This window comes from Mustela lutreola, chromosome 9 (genome assembly GCF_030435805.1).
Source record: "Mustela lutreola isolate mMusLut2 chromosome 9, mMusLut2.pri, whole genome shotgun sequence".
NCBI lineage: Eukaryota > Metazoa > Chordata > Mammalia > Carnivora > Mustelidae > Mustela > Mustela lutreola.
The window spans coordinates 45,047,313-45,064,012 of NC_081298.1; the positions used below are offsets into that span (position 1 = coordinate 45,047,313).

A 16,700-nucleotide genomic window follows, 5' to 3' on the forward strand; every position below is an offset into this window, starting at 1 on the left:
TTGTTTATTGTTTCTTCAGAAAACAATGTTCTCTCTAAAATGTGTTCCAGTAAATAGCATTAATAGCTGAACAGTCTGCAATTACCACACTCCCACTTATTGTTATGTATTAAAAAGGAATCAAGAGACAAAAAGAGATTATTCTCCACAAGGAGAGCACTTTCTCACAGAAACAAAACTTGCAATTTAGAATGCTTTTCTTGATGTTATTTCCTTGTATCCAAACCTATCCTTTATGGATTATAAACCACAGTCATGATTTAAAATCTCTTATATTCAAAAACCAATCCTTCCCACATAGGAGTTAAGGTATCCCCTTCCCCAAGTACAATTCAGTATTTGCAATGCTTCCACATGCCACCTCTCAGCCTCTCAGTTCTTCTCTGCCTAAAGAAAAAAAATAAATTTTCTTAAAATCTTCATAGAATTCTAAAGGGTTAGAGAAGTTCTTGTAGGTCAACAAGCCATTTTCCAAACAACGGGAATCTCTTCTGCAGCAATCCAAGTAGCACTTACTGAAAGCCTAACTGCCCTCATTTTTCCAGGGCCCCAAAGACAGCCATTACAACTCCATTTCACAGAACAAGCAGTTCAGGCCAGAGGCAGCTATGTGGTCACTGACTCAAGATGCACACAGCAACTCCAGTGAAGATCAGGGTTCAAGGTCCCGAGTGAATGGCCCTGTTGCCCAGGCCACCAGGAGGTGGCCAGACCAGCAGGCCGTTGTGGACAGACATGACAGAGCAGGAGAGGCTTACAAACCCCTGATCAATCACCAGCCATGTCTGAACTGGACACCTGGCTAGAATGCGCTCCTGGTGGTGAGCTGGAGTCTACCAACAGTCCCTGCTCAGGAGGTAAGACAGCCTGATCTCTCTCTCCTCATAGACAGGGCTCCAGATATTTGAAGGAAGCAATGATCTGTGCCCATGTGCCAACTCCTCACCATGCAAGCTGTTCTCTCGCCATCCTTTCTCATCTCAGCCACTTGGCAGTGTGCACTACAGCGTGCAGCAGGGAGAACAGTCCCCCAGAACCCCTCCCCGCTGCCACACACACTTGCAGTGCCTCAGGCTCTGGGGCTGCAGGCCACACCACTCATTCAGATTCAGCTTCTGTACAAAATGCACCTTAGGTATTTGTCATGTTAACTCTGAATTAATGTAATCACTCCATGTTGGGAGTTCTAAAATTGTTTTTCTTTTTAAAAAATAAATTGGACCATATGAAATTGAATCCCCCCTTTTTGAAGAAGAGTTCCCTGCTAGCAATTTTCATAATGTTCGGCCTCAAACATTTGCCTCTCTTTAATCTCCCTGGTTAAATTTTTGTGGGGTTTAATTTCCTTGGTTAAGTTGAGAAAGCTAGTCTTTCATACTTGTTTTGATTGCTGGGTTCAGTCATTTAATTTACATCGCCCGAATCTTCTCCTAGTCTGGTGTCATCTACATAGGTGCTACTATTCAAGGGCAGGGTCCCCCAACCACAGCACTACTGACACTGGACTGTAAATTCTTTGCTGTGGTCCGGTATGTTGTAGGATGTGTAACGACAACCCTGGGCTCTGCCCACTATATGCCCTTTCTCCAGTGACAACCAAGTATCTTTGGACATTGCCCAGTGCCCCTAGAGGGGAGGGTGTGGCAACCTCCCCTGCCATCCCAGGAATCAATATTCTAGGGTAATGAATGATGGCTAGATCACCACTATAGAAAGCAGAAAGTTCGGGCGCCTCGGGGGCTTAGTGGGTTGGGCCGCTGCTTTCGGCTCGGGTCATGATCTCAGAGTCCTGGGATGGAGTCCCGCATCGGGCTCTCTGCTCAGCAGGGAGCCTGCTTCCCTCTCTCTCTCTGCTCGCCTCTCTCTCCGTCTACTTGTGATCTCTCTCTGTCAAATAAATAAATAAAATCTTTAAAAAAAAAAAAAAAAGAAAAAAAGAAAGCAGAAAGTTCATGTCAGCTCTGAAATTGATCACTAGAGCCACAGTCTCAACCAGAATGATTTGGCTCAGGTACTTTGTTTATCTGTTCTTCACCATGATGCCACATGGATTTGAGAAGGGCTTCCTCTTTTTTTTCTCCTATTTATACTCCTATAAATCAACATATTTATTGAGTGCCTACTCTGCCTGGGAAAAGACATGATGGACTCCAGTGAGTCTATTAAGGAAGATTCTGGTGACATGGGCCTTCTTAGAAGCCACTGTAGGATTTCCTTCCAAAGAGAGACCTCGGGACACAAAAGAACATTTTTTTCTAGTGGAAGATGTAGGTCAGCTTATACACTTTACCATATGGTAACAGTTTAGTAAGGACAAAATCTTTCATACACTCACATACACTGAGTTGCTATTATATTTCATTTTTATGCTTTATTTCATGTAGCATATGCTTATTAAAGATGTATGGCTAAATTTGTAATTAAATTCATAATTCAGACTCTTCACTGACAGTGTTTATTTAAAAGAAAGTCTTTATAGCTTTAACTCCAAAAAGGAAAATCAAACAAGACTCAAGTTTCTGGCCTCAGGTAAACCTCTCCCTCGCCAGGTCAGCCTCCCCTGCTATTATCTTACACTTTCTAAAGCTGTGAAACAAGTTCACTGCACATGTGTTAAACCTCCTAACTGAAATCTCTACCATCTGTTACCTTCTACATATTTCTACTTTCCTTATTTAGGTGTTCGAGGGGTAAGTGGGCTTGGTCTATAGCTTAATGAAAATAATTATTGGTTACTCAGCCATATAAGAAAAAAAAAACCCTCCAGGTATGATTTTGGTGTGGTCATCTGTCTCAAGTCTCTATCTATGGTCATTAATAGTTAAGCAAAGGTATAATAAAATTTTCTTTGGTAAAACTTGACTAACCTTTGGTTTGTACATTCTCATGAAACCTTATGGGAAACACTCAGAAACCACCGGATACTACCTGGTGGTAGAACACGAACCATGTGATAAGTTCTACATTTCATCACTCTGAATTTGTACAGTAAGGACACAGTGAGAATTATTAGTTTATCAATACACATTAGGACAGGGTTCATATATACCACTCATCCTTGAAAGCATTAGTCTTCCATCAAACCTAAGTCAAACTTGTAAGTTTTTTTATTTATTGCTATAGGAGAACTTTACATTCAACAAAATCCCACTAATTAAAAAAAAAAAAGTAAATTCACACACAGATAATATTTTTAGAAAAATAAAGATTTTTTAAAGTTTCAAAGTACTTCAAAAAAAAATAGTAACAAAACTGGCTAACAAAAAATAAGATAACAGAGACCTTTAGAAATCTAGTTTAATAACTGTAAAAAATTCACAGTTCGGATGTCAACTGTTCAAAATTAAACAGGGTTAGACATAATGTTCTCTTAAGTGGAGAAGAAATGTACCTGGAAACCTTTCCAACACATTTCAACTTCCTAACAGTTAAGAATTCTTTAGGGACACCTCTCAGTGTATCCTCCATACACCTGCTTTGCCTGCCCCTGTGTTACCATGCCCACAATAAAGAGAGAGGTTCCAGCCTATCTAGCCTCCCACCTTTTCTCAAATCCCCATCTTGCCTCTCTGAATTGACTTCTGCTTTGAGAGATAATGGGAATACTGCCAGTAGGCTCTATCTTCTCAGGGCACTTACACATAGCACTATACCCAATCTGTCCAAAATACTCCTCACACACACACACAATCACACGAAGTACACAAAACCTATATACACATGCACAGAAATATTCATATATGCACATATAAATAAATGAATTTATGCATATAAACTCCATTTGCATTTCAGTCCTTGTTAGGCCCCCATTACCTTGCCCCTGGATTGTTTCAACAATTCCCTCTCTGTGCTTATTGCCCTCATTCCTTCCTGATTATAACCTACCCCATATAACTTGGTTTAAGTTTCTTTTATTTATTTATTTATTTGACAGACAGATCACAAGTAGGCAGAGAGGCAGGAAGAGAGAGAGGAGGAAGCAGGCTCCCTGCTGAGCAGAGAGCCCAATGTGGGGCTCGATCCCAGGACCCTGAGATCATGACCTGAGCCGAAGGCAGAGGCTTTAACCCACTCAGCCACCCAGGTGCCCCAAAAAGTATGCTGCTTTAAGCTTCTTAAAAATGCTTTTTGACAATGTTGAGTGCTGTGTTCCAAGACGTTCAATGGCTCCCCATTAGTCATGAGATAAAAACAATGCTGAATCAGGTTCCCTACAGTGCTGCCTAGATTCATGTCTGCACATTATTTTCAGGCACATATTTAGAACTAATACATACCACTCAGTTACTGTTCCTTGAACATGGATGGCCTGAGAAGGTCTATATCACTGACATGTGAAATTCTAACCTGCTTCTTGTCCGACTATTTAAATCCTATTCATCCTAGAAAGTTCTGCTCAAATCAGTTCCAACTCCTCTGTGAGCTGTTTTCAAACTCAACTAAAAAGGTATTCAACCCAGTGCAATCCTCTAAGGTGTGTACCAGTTATTTGGCTCTTTGCACAAGGTGATAGATACCGTATCTACTCATGCGTATCATGATGTTACATATGCCTTCAGAACCCGACAGGTTGTTACAATGGTGAGGAAAAATACTGAATATGAAAAGATTATTTAACCTTTTTCTATATTTATGAATTAACAATGTGACCCTAATAATAAGTGCTTAAAAATAGATTAGATGATCCAAGAAGGCTCAATGGGAAAGGATGTAGAGGTCCTCTGGTCCAACCCATTCATTGGTCTCTTGTGCTCAGGCAAATGAAGCTGTTAAGTTAGCCTTCTAGAGTTCCTCTACTGATACACATCAAGGCTATTATTTAATCCTCTAAACATCAATTAGAGCATTAAATTTATAAATATGCACTTTATCCTGCTGGTAGCACTGAATCAAAATCCCATGAATTTAAACCTTGGTAATAATCACTTGCTGTGGGCGCCTGGGTGGCTCAGTGGGTTAAGCCACTGCCTTCGGCTCAGGTCATGATCTCAGGGTCCTGGGATCGAGTCCCGTATCAGGCTCTCTGCTCAGCCGGGAGCCTACTTCCCTCTCTCTCTCTCTGCCTGCCTCTCCGTCTACTTGTGATTTCTCTCTGTCAAGTAAATAAATAAAATCTTAAAAAAAAAATAATAATCACTTGCTGTACAGAACAAGCACTTTAGAGATACATTAGAATTACTTCCTTGGACATGAGATAAAACAAGGTCCCTAATTTGCCATCTTAATTCTGCACTTTTCCTGAAAATGAATACTCGTTTATGTTTAGCCTTAAATATATTTATAAACTTATGTGTACTGAACCCACAGTTTTAGTTATAAGTCTGAATTTTCAACAAAGAACAATTCTTTGTCTGAGAAAAAGGTGATGCAATTATTACATATCACTGCATGATACAGGCTGTCTGGGGTTATTAAAAGAGTCAGGTACGACCAATTTACAAGTATCACCCCTGCACCTTGCTTTCATAGCTCACTGCTGAGTCTTATGCTCGCTGAGGGGTCTCTTGGGATCTTTTTACAAACGACTGTTTATTATTATATTATTCCATCATATACCTCATGAGAGGAGGTTGTAACATCCGTTAAGAAAATCATGAGCTATTTTGACTTCTAAGAACATTACTCTATATATGTTGTTTAAAATTATGTATTAACATTGGTGTAGCAAAAAGTTCACTAAAATATGAAGTCAAATGAAAGCAAAAGTTTCCTAAAACAAGTTAAATATTCTTGGCTACAAAACAAGTGGCTAAAATTAGAGGGGGAAAAAAAGAAATGCTACAAGTGCATTTAGTGACTGAAATATGAACCACATTGATCATGTATCGCCAGCACCCAGCGTGGTACATTGTAGAGTAGCCACTGTCTGAGCCAGGTTCTTACTTGCAGGCAATAGAATCCACCCTGTGGGGATGAAGACGAAGGGGATTTATATTGGGGCATGAGATGGCTTATAGAGTTTCTAGAAGTGTCAGCGAACCAAGCATGAACCCTCCACAGCCAGGAACAAGGTGGCAAGCATACTCGTCCAGCCATCTTCCAGAGTGATTCCAGCAGAGATGCTGCTGCCTGCTCTGGTCACAGTAATGCAGGTTCCAGAGTAGAACCTCCTCATGACAGCTGCCGCCCACCACTCCCTATGCATACTTTTCCAGCTCTGCCACCTCCGTGCCTCTGCTGGATGGGACCTGGGTGGATGTCAACCCAGCTGCAAGGAGCTGGGACACATACAGTTCAGCTTTTTAGCTTCCATCATAGAGAAGGCACGGCGAGCCGGGTGAAGAATGGCTAGAAAGTGAGTCAGTGGCAGGAGACACACAAAAAATGTTTATGAATCACAAGTGGATTAAATAAACATTTTAGTGAAGTTTGACCTACAGCATGGGGAGTGGGTATTTCTCCACGTGTTCTGAAATTTCACAATGCCTAATTCTATCTTTCAGTAAAACCATTACGTTCAAAAGTAAGAAAATATATGGGGAAAGAAAAACATTAACATCTTAACATATCAGAAAATAAAATACACCCAGTTACTAAAGCTGCTGTTCTTTTCCTCATACTCTTTAGTATCATTACAAGGGCTCACTTTACTGAGGGTTGGTGTGTCCAGGCTCTGAGGTGACTGCATTACATATTTTACCTTCTCAAAGTCTTCAAACAACTATTGGAGGTAAGAACCCTAATTTCCTGCATTTTACATATAGGGGGAGGAAGTCATAGTGAGGTCAAATGACTTGGCTAATAAGAGGAACAGCCAAGACTAGAACGCAGACAGGCTGTCTTAAAGCCCATGCACTTAACTATTACACTTTTTAATCATACTGCATTACACTTAGTCCATGACTTTATACTGTGATGATTCTAATTTGTCACTTGACAGTTACCTCCAGGCTAAACAACATATATTTCTCCACCTGAGAGAGGCCTCATGCTTTTTTGCTTGTGTTACAAAATTACAGATGAAAATGACAAAGACTTATATATCCCAAAGTTTCTAGATGCAAATTTGCAACAATAATTTTACATTAATGTAAGCTTTGCCTTTAAAAGAGACTTTAATTTTAACTTTGATGTGTAACAAACTGCATAAAGACATTAAATCTGTAAGTCATTGTTAAAAAAACAGTTCACTTACTTTAAGCAAAGAAAACGTTCCAGTCTTTGATATATGCTCTTAAAAACATGAAAATAAAATTCCTTTCCTCAACTGTCCTTTTCCATTTCACACATATTGATCTTTCCATATGTTTTAAATAATGATGAAATTAATAGGAACTGCTTTCAATAAACCCAAATCACGGTGCTTTTCAAGTCCAAATATTTTGGGGAAGACTGAGGTGAAAAAGCTGCCTAAGCATTAGGAAAAACTAAGAACAACCAGGAACAGCTTTAGAAGGGCAGCTGGAAGATGGTGAGATGCTGGGAAGGCAGCTATGGAAAGCTATCTGGGGCTGGAGATGGGAAGGCACTCCAGTCCGGAAGGGTTTGAGGAGAGGGGGCCAAGGCTTGAGCCTAGGTCAAACAAGATGGAAAGAGAAACAGAATCAAGGACTGGACTGCTTGACCAGCCTGTTGGCTATGGATCAAGGGGAAAGACATACCCTGTTGGAATAAGCCAAGTCTTGCCTGTAAATTCTATCAGCCTTTTGAATATGTGGCATTGGGCAAAAGTTCTCAATATTTTTTGAACTTTTGCTATTAAACAATGGGTCATGATATTAATCTAAATGAATTGCAGAGAAAAATCAGTAGGACAACGTCATGCAGGTGCCAGTACAGAATCTGGCGCTGTGTGTGTGTGGGTGCTAGGGAACTGAAGACCCTCTGTCCCACCCTCACCAGCCAACCAGACATGAAGCAGCTGGGCAGAGTGGAAGCTAACTGGAAGACCCATCATAGGCAGGCTGAGCAATCAGTTCCTCATGTCACCCCAAATTTTATTCATAATGTAGAGTTATTTTGAAAGTCCTTATGATCCTACATATTTTCTAAACAAGTAACAGTAGCAATATTTTTTTAAATAATTCAGAATGTAGGAGAAGTTTAGTTATTTCAAAGCATTTTCTCAATCATGCTAATAAACCATAAACTCAAACCGCACAGGTAGTTGGGAAAATACTAGTTGGTAAAGTCATTATTTTAGATAGTAAATTATTCAGTTATTAGAATAGATAAACCTGGCCCAAATAAAAACAGCTGGCTTGGAATGTGCTACATTTTGGCTGTTCAGTCTATGTATCATTATTATATTTTTAAATACAGAAAGGTCTACATTTGTTTCCATAATGAATTGGCTACCATATTAAATGAAACCATAGATTTATCTGATTGTATCACAGAACAGTCTGTGAGACATCTATTTTACAAATAGTTGTTTTTTTTTTTAATGTCTTCAATTACTAGAAGCGGCCTTACATATGAGAAAAAGATTTTTAACATCTTAAAGCTTATTTCCAATTCAACACTTTATTAGCCACTACTGACATAATTTCGATACTCTCATATTTAGGAAAGCATTTGTAAAATGACTAAGCCACACCATCAGGCTCACAGGGCTCTGGGCCTTGCCTCCCTTTTAAAGGCCAACAGAAGGGAGGGAGCCACACGGTGAGAGTTGTGTAGACAAGTGTTCCACCTAACGGTGAAAGGAGGATATTCACCTTGAATTTTATTTGTAAGACAAAACTAATAAATGTTAGACCATTTAAAATTATTTGCTATTACTTATTTTACTAAGAAATAAGGAAAATTTTTAAAAGGTTCTCCATGCAGGAAAAAAGTCTTTTAGGGGCAGGCTAGTGACTCTTTGAGAGCTTTCACAATTAGGAAACAAGCCCTGAGATGGTACTAGTCACAGGTGCACAGTTGGTCAATAAAAAATTGAATTTAACTGATTTAACTGTATTCTCTACTGTAAGTGTTTTTTTTGTATTTTTATAATTAATATAATATCTGCTTCCAGAAGAACATATAAGTTCTGGAAAAACCACCATGATCCATTTAGGCATGTGGACCAAAAGTTAAACTAATTATCAGAGACATTTCTTACTCAAATGAGAAAGTTTCTTTCATTAGAAGGTATTCTGTATAATTTTCTTGTGGAAAAGAAATAAGGCTTATTTAGAGTAATTCTGTTTGGCAGACAGTCAGGGATTCTAAAACATATACCAATAATTGTTAAGTTTATATCAGAACAGCCAGTTCTATTTAACACACATAAAAATTCAAGTGTCTAATGGCTAGACAATAGGCTGATTATAAAACAGAGATTTACATCCCAGTTTTGTCTTAGGAGTCTGGATATTGGGATCACTGCTAGCAATGGACCAACACTTAAGATTTATGTACTCTGCAATGAACTATAAAAGCTCAAACTTAACCAAAACATGGCATATATTAAAATAATTTTAAAATGAAAATAATTTTAAGTATAAAAATCTGAAAACTTCATTTTTCTACACTATAAAATTGTATTTTTTGAAATTATGTTTTGGGTTCTCAAACTCTATTTCACCTCATGTTATTGTTTCATTTCCACTCCAACAGCCTTTAAAATAAAGATGATTTTATTTTTATTTTTATTTTTTGAAAGAGGGTTTTAAATTCATATCTATTTATGTCACTTTCTAGAGAACTCATTCCAGGAATACTAAGTGTTTGCTGCTGACTTCTAACTTGTTTTCATTGAATGAGAAAACTACAGTTGATAATTTCCAACTAAATTTTTTTCCCTATAAAATCTTAGCAAAATACTTCTTTAAAGTACTGTGTTAACTAAACCTTCTGTCACTGAGGGATTTCATTATGATCTGTGAGAGTTCATTCTCTTCCCTATTTATATCCCTCAATCTTCCACACACCCTGTTACATCATTCTGTGAAAGACGATTTCACCTGCAATGATGGCTACAAATATCTGAGCAGAGTACAAACATTTCTGCTTTCACATCTCTATTTCTGCATTTTTTTAGGAAATAAATGAGACTGTGGGTCCAAGTCCAGTCTATTATACAGAATGTCCTCTATGCACTGCTGGAATCAGAGCAAATATGACAAAGACAACTCAGTAGGACAGTATGGTTATTAATTTAGATAAAAGCTCCATGATGAAAGCTCATCATCGTATATCAGGGGATGTATCCAAGAGTTTGAAATAGGGCTGAAGGGTCTAGAAGCTTCAGGAAGCATATTGTGAAGCAATAGAGAAAAACTAGGTATTCTGGAGAATGACCTCTTACGTGTATCTCAAGGGTATCAAAAAGGTGTGTCTGTATTATACATTCAGAGAATGAAACAAATACAGAAAGGATGACATCTTGGTAGTTCATGAATGATTCAGGGTCACTGGTAAGTAGGTATAATTTCAAGGGTAAATCCTGAAACATTCTCCATACCTCTAATTGGTCAAAAAGACCTAGTAACAACATGAAATGCTTTGAAATTTCTTGAATCTTTCCTATTCCTTTCCATTCCCTGTGCTAACATCTTAATTCGCATCATTTTAAAGTTTAACCACGTCCTAATTAATCTGTCTCCAGGCCCAACCGTCCACTCTATCCTATCACTGTCACATTTTCAAATTCATCTTTCAAATTGAGTTCAGAATAATCTCTGTGAAATACAAACCAATCTTATCACTTCCTGGCTTGATATTCATACAGCAAATCACGACTGAGTTCCTGTTCCCCTCCCTGCCCTCTGCCCAGAGGCAGGGCTCTTCCCAACGGAGACAGGCCAGGGACTGGCCACATCCTACCCTGCACACCCACGATCTCCAAGGATGGGCTGTCACTAGTAGCTCCATTGACCTTTCTGTTTCCTTTTTAACCCCTCTTTGGAAGAAATTAAGATAACTCCTCATCTAGAAATGTCAGGACCCCTAATGTATGACTGTGGTCTTGTAAAAAAACACCCTGACTACTAAAACAATACTTTTCAAACAGTTTTAAGTGACCAGAATAATTTTCTTGGAACAATATCTATTGCAGAATCCCAACACCATTTTTTTGGATATGACAACGTAGGCTGAGGCTAGCTCATCTAGCACTATATAAGGCACAGAATAAAGTTCAAATTCGGTTGGCACAATGCAAGGTCAATGGAGAAAAGCAGCAGGGATGTGATGAAAGCTGATTTACAATTTTGAAAAATCAATGTGGTTGCTGTGTATAGATAAGCTGAAACTACTGAGAATTTCTGTGTTTGATGTATTTTCATGAACCCTAATTTAACCTGCAAAAAGTCATATGCACTTTCCACCTTGTGGGCTACCGTGATAGGAGAGTCACAGAATACCTGATCCTCGCTGGTTAATCCCAGGTGCATCACAAGGTAAAAATGCACCAGGAAGTCCGAGTTTGGCAGAACATCCTGGCGTCTGGTCATCATGGCACAGATCAGTCTGTAGGCTTGCAGTTTCCCTTCCTTGTATTCATTTGGCAACATCGTCGCCTGCCAAGGAGATGAGGCTTAAATATTTAATTAACTCCAGATGCAGAGCATTTCAACATTTCATTTACTTCTTAGTATTCCATAAGAGTTTTTTATGGAGATGAGGGATGCAGGGGCTTTAGTAAGATTCAGTTTGTCTTCAAAACGTGCAGTCTTGGGCAATTACATTTTTTAAACTCAATTTCAGAAAGGAAGAGGAAATTGCAATAAAGGAATAAACACATATCCACTTGCCTTAAATAGCCATGATGCAAACATTCTGAGTGGTGGGATCAGGACCGGTGGAGAAGGAGAAGACTGGTTATCTAGGCTTATTGCCAGATTATCCCGTATCTAAGTCACAGAGAGAAGAATTTTAGTAAAGGCCATGCTTAGCTTATCCCAAAAATATTTCAATGTTGTGTAGCCAAATGTAGCCAATGTTCCACAGCCAAAGAGCTGCTTCTCACTAAATTTTTGTACACTGAGTAAAAACCTACAACATTAACAATTTTTTCTTTTACTGAGATCTACTGACATTTTCAATTGTGTTCCATTTATTGGACATGGTTTTAGATTTAATACAAAATTAGGGCTTTGTTTTCCCTTGAGTGTGAATGCTGGGGGAGGTCCTGAACTCTACATGGTAAGGAATGGCTTAACAAGTTATACTGTATAAATATAAATCATTTTTTAAAAACAAAAGTAAAAAACAAAAAACTTAATAACCTAGAAAAATCATACCTTATAAACAAAAACCAGAATGAAAACTGTATATATTCTAAAATTCTACTTTGTAAATGTATTTACCCACAAAATAAAACAATATATTTATACTGGTTATCTCTGTGGGATGATGATGTTAATTTTATTCTTATATTTTTCTATATTTTTCAAATTTTGTACAATAAAAATAAAAAGTATCACTTTTATAAAAAAAAAAAACCACTCAACACCCTACCTTTTAATGTCCTATAGTAATATTCTCTATATGCATTAAATAACTCTTCTGCATTTATAAAATGCCCAAACTGTAAGTTCTTTATTATTTATCCTTTGCCAATAAAACATACTTTGTCTACACACCTAATCTGTGTTCCAGAATACATCAACTGCAACACAGTTTTTATGTTACATGATAAATCAGTTTCCTCCATTAGAATAAAAGTTAATGGAGCAGGACATACCTTTGCTAGTTTGTACCAGAGCTCATAGAGATACCCAAACACTTTGGCATGAATCTTGGGTGACTGGATATTGTTCACGTCCCCGAGGATTCCCAAGATTCTTCGCCATAATACAGCAGCAGAGTCTGGGTGCCAACCAGTGAGGTTCCCTCCAGCAATTATACTACAGTCATCGGCAAGGCACTCACTGCTATCTACAGAGAAAAACACATCTGCAAACACAATCTTGATTTCATCACTACAGCTTTTTCTCTTTAATGCAAATTAGTCATGCTTGACAATTTATGTATTCAGAGTAAAATAATGCAGATGAAAAGTGTCAGATCGCTGATGATTTGAAAGGATAGAAAAGCTTAATCAATGAAGAAAGGTCAAATGAGTTTGATTCTTCAAACTAAAAGGGCAATAGCCTAGATATGATAAAACAGTTTCTGGAGATCCTGGGACAGGTTTCATAAAGCAGGGGAGGGAGTGGAAGGAGAACCTTCAGGAGGATGGATAGGGAAAAAGGCCATTAAAAATAGGTGACCAGGAAAGGCCTTATTGCTGGGGTGACATCTGTGGTGGCTGTTATTAACTCAGGTTTACTGGGGTATATTTGCTTGCAACAAATTTTATCCTTTTCACATTCAAGTTTTCAGAAGTGTATACAATCAGGTAACTGTTACCACAAACTGCCATGAAAATCGATACAAGGAATAACTTCATCACCCCAGAAGTGCCCCCTTTAGAGTGAGTCCCCTCCCCCACGTTCTTCACCCCTTGCAACCACTGCTGTTTCCTGTCCCTACAGTTTTGCCTTTTCCAGAATGTCATATAAATGGAATCCTACAATATATATCCTTTTACTCTGGGGGCTGTCACATAGCTTAATGCACTTGAGATCCATCCATGCGGTGGTTTCTTCTTATTACAGATGAATATTCCATTTTATGGATGTATCCTACTTTGATTATCCATTCACCTGCTGAAGAATGTTTGGGTAGTTTCCTTTTTTTTTTTTTTTTTTTTAAGATTTTATTTATTTATTTGACAGACAGAGATCACAAGTAGGCAGAGAGAGAGGAGGAAGCAGGCTCCCTGCTGAGCAGAGAGCCCGATGTGGGGCTTGATCCCAGGACCCTAGGATCCTGACCTGAGCCGAAGGCAGAGGCTTTAACCTACTGAGCCACCCAGGTGCCCCTAGTTTCCTCTTTTTAATGATTATAAATAAGGTTACCATAAACATTTGTTTACAGGATTTTATGTGAACGCATGTTTATAATTCTCTTCTTAAAGACCAGAATCACAAAATGGCAGACAGAATTTCTTTGATATTTCTTCCTTTAAGCGGACTATGTCTTAGGGGTGCCTGAGAAAGGGCGTGCCCCTACATATCTCGAAGTGTTTGTTCCCTTACAGTCCACAGTTTGGTTGGGTATAGAATTCTGTGACGTAAGTTCTTTGCTCCAATTTTTTATAGTCTCCTTTGTGATTTTAAAGTCAGCAGCATTCTGATGCTTGAAATTATTTCATGAAGAATTATTAACTCTGCAAAATTTTAGTATCCTCTTTTTTGTACCTAGTGTTCAGAAGCCTTGAGAAGTGCCCTGGTATCTATTTCCAGCCACTGTATTTGCCAGTTCATCGGTGCTTTCAACTATAATACTCATGTGTTGTACTGACTTCCATTGACTTGATTTTATTTCTGCAGCCGTATTTTTAATATCCAAAAGCTCTTTGTTTTCTTTTCATTTTTATACTCTTTATCCTTGTTTCATGGATGCAATATATTCTTACTTCTCTAAAGATATTAATAGCTTTTTAAAATTTTATTTCTTCCCATATTCCCTTTTTTGTTTTATTCTAAATCTTAAAAAATTTTAGTGTTATATTAATTTCAGGGGTACATTATAACAATTCAGTAATTCTATACATGACTCAGTGCTCATCAAGCTTAAGTGCACTCTGAATTCCTTTGCCTGAGGAATGTATGGAACAGACTCTCCTCCCCTTTTTTTCCAGACTCCTTTTAAGATCTGCTCCACCCTACTTCATCCCATATTCTTATATTTGTCTCATAGTTTTCATATTAAACATCCTCTTCAAATGGCTGGGGATCCTTGGCTATCTGTTCATATTTAAGAATGGTCCACAAAGAGTTGACTGGAAGTATAGCGCACAAGTATGATATTTGCTGAGTTTTACCATGTTCTCAGAGAACCTCAGACATATGTATCTTTAGGGGTTTTTTTTCCCCCGAACTCAAATTTTACGAAAAAGACTCTACTGCTCAGAGTATGCAAACTCTTATTTAGTTCCTTGGTTTTCAAGATAGCACCACTACACCCAGCTCAGTATTGGTGACTCTAGGAGAGAAACCTCCCAATTTATTTGCTTTCCTTCTAGGATTAAATTCTAACTATTTCTTAAACAGACTTAGTCTTCCTGGTTTTAACCCCACCAATTCCTCCTACTTCTATAGCGACCTCTTACAGGCAATTTTCTAACCCTTTTAGGGAACGGGCAATAGCTGTAGTCAGGCTTTCCCTAGTACTGACACAGGATTCGGTATTCTCAGGTCTGCTGATGCCTTAGTCACATTGGTCACTATGTATTTTTTCTTGCCATCCTTGTCCTTGTGGATTTATGTCTAACTTAACATTACACCAATGTCTAATTTAACATCCCCTGCTGCTGACACCCTTATAATACATCTGCTATAATTAATGAACCAATGTTGAAACATTGTGTAAATGTTGAATGTTTCAATGTTGAAACATTTATGTAAAGTCCATACTTTATATCTCTTTAGTTTTTAACCTAATGTCTTTTTCCACCCCCGTTCCAAGATTCCATCCAGGATACCACACTACATTTAGTTGTCATGTTTTCTTCATGTCCTCTGGGCTGAGTCCTCATTTTTGATGACCTTCATTGTTTTGAGGACAACTGATCAGGTATTTCGTAGAATGTTCTTCAACTGGAATTTGTCAGCTGTCTTTCTCAATGATAGGCTTCCCCCACACACACATCATCATTATTATTATTTGCTTTTGCATTTCTGAAGTGAACTTCTCTTAGTTCTGATGTATGTATGATGTTTTCCCAATATTCTTGGGCTTCATTTGCTAAAACTTTATTTAGGACTTTTGTTGATACTCTTTTAAGTGAGATGGATTCAGGTGCCTGGGTGGCTCAGTTAGTTAAGCAACTGCCTTCAGCTCAGGTCATGATCCTGGAGTCCTGGGATCAAGTCCTGCATCAGGCACACAGCTCCACGGGGAGTCTGTTTCTTCCTCCGACCTTCTCCCCTCTCATGACCTCTCTCACTGTCTCTCTCTCAAATAAATAAGTAAAATCTTTTTTTTTTTTTTAAAAAAGGTGAGATGGATTAGTTTTTCTTTTTCAATACTGACCTTGTCTGGTTTTATTGTCAAGGTAAGTAACAGAATTTAGGGAGCTTTCTTTCTAATATCTAGAACAGGAAACGATAGTTTCTCTTTTATGTGAAGCTTCAGTAAACACAGAATTGTCCCTTATTTTTATAAATCTTTTCAAATTAACCTACTGTATTATTTTTAAAAAGTTATAGTTTATAGATCTGTTTCCTTTTCACCCTCATTATCTTTTCCTTGATTAATCTTGCCTACTTGTGTATTTTATTAATGCTTTTGATTGTTTTTGCTTTCTAGTGTATATGGGCATGCTCTTAGCTTTATTAGTTCCTTTTTTATTAACTTCTATATATTATTACTCTGCCATTCTTTTCCTAATTTTTTGAATAGGACACACAGATCAATAATTTTCTCCTCTCATTTACACACCTAAGGCCATCAATATTCCTCCATATCAGTCTTCAGTTACAATCTAGAGATACTGGTATGCAGCTTCCACTGTAGTTCAGTTTGAAATATTTTCTAATTCACAACTTAATTTCTTTTTGGATTTATTTTAAGTGCAGTTTTTAATTTCTTAATGTATTTTCTTTTATCTTTTTGTTCTTAATTTATTTCATCATATTCACAGGATGTGGTATAGTTTCAAAGCATGGACATATGTTGAGACTTAATCATCTAATTGGTCACTTTCTGTAAATGTTCCA

At 37.9% G+C, this 16,700-nt stretch overlaps 1 protein-coding gene across 4 annotated transcripts in view; it reads right to left on the reverse strand.

Moving 5' to 3' along the window:
• The window catches only part of RALGAPA2 (Ral GTPase activating protein catalytic subunit alpha 2), a 322,357-nt gene that overhangs the window by 161,029 nt on the left and 144,628 nt on the right, over positions 1-16,700 (reverse strand). For all 4 annotated transcript variants that reach the window (XM_059134173.1, XM_059134172.1, XM_059134174.1 and 1 more), the window contains 3 exons: positions 12,617-12,810; positions 11,685-11,783; positions 11,295-11,450 (listed from right to left, as the gene is read on the reverse strand). In XM_059134173.1, the coding sequence (XP_058990156.1) occupies positions 11,295-11,450; positions 11,685-11,783; positions 12,617-12,810 (449 nt within the window). The remainder of the gene's footprint in view (positions 1-11,294; positions 11,451-11,684; positions 11,784-12,616; positions 12,811-16,700) is intronic.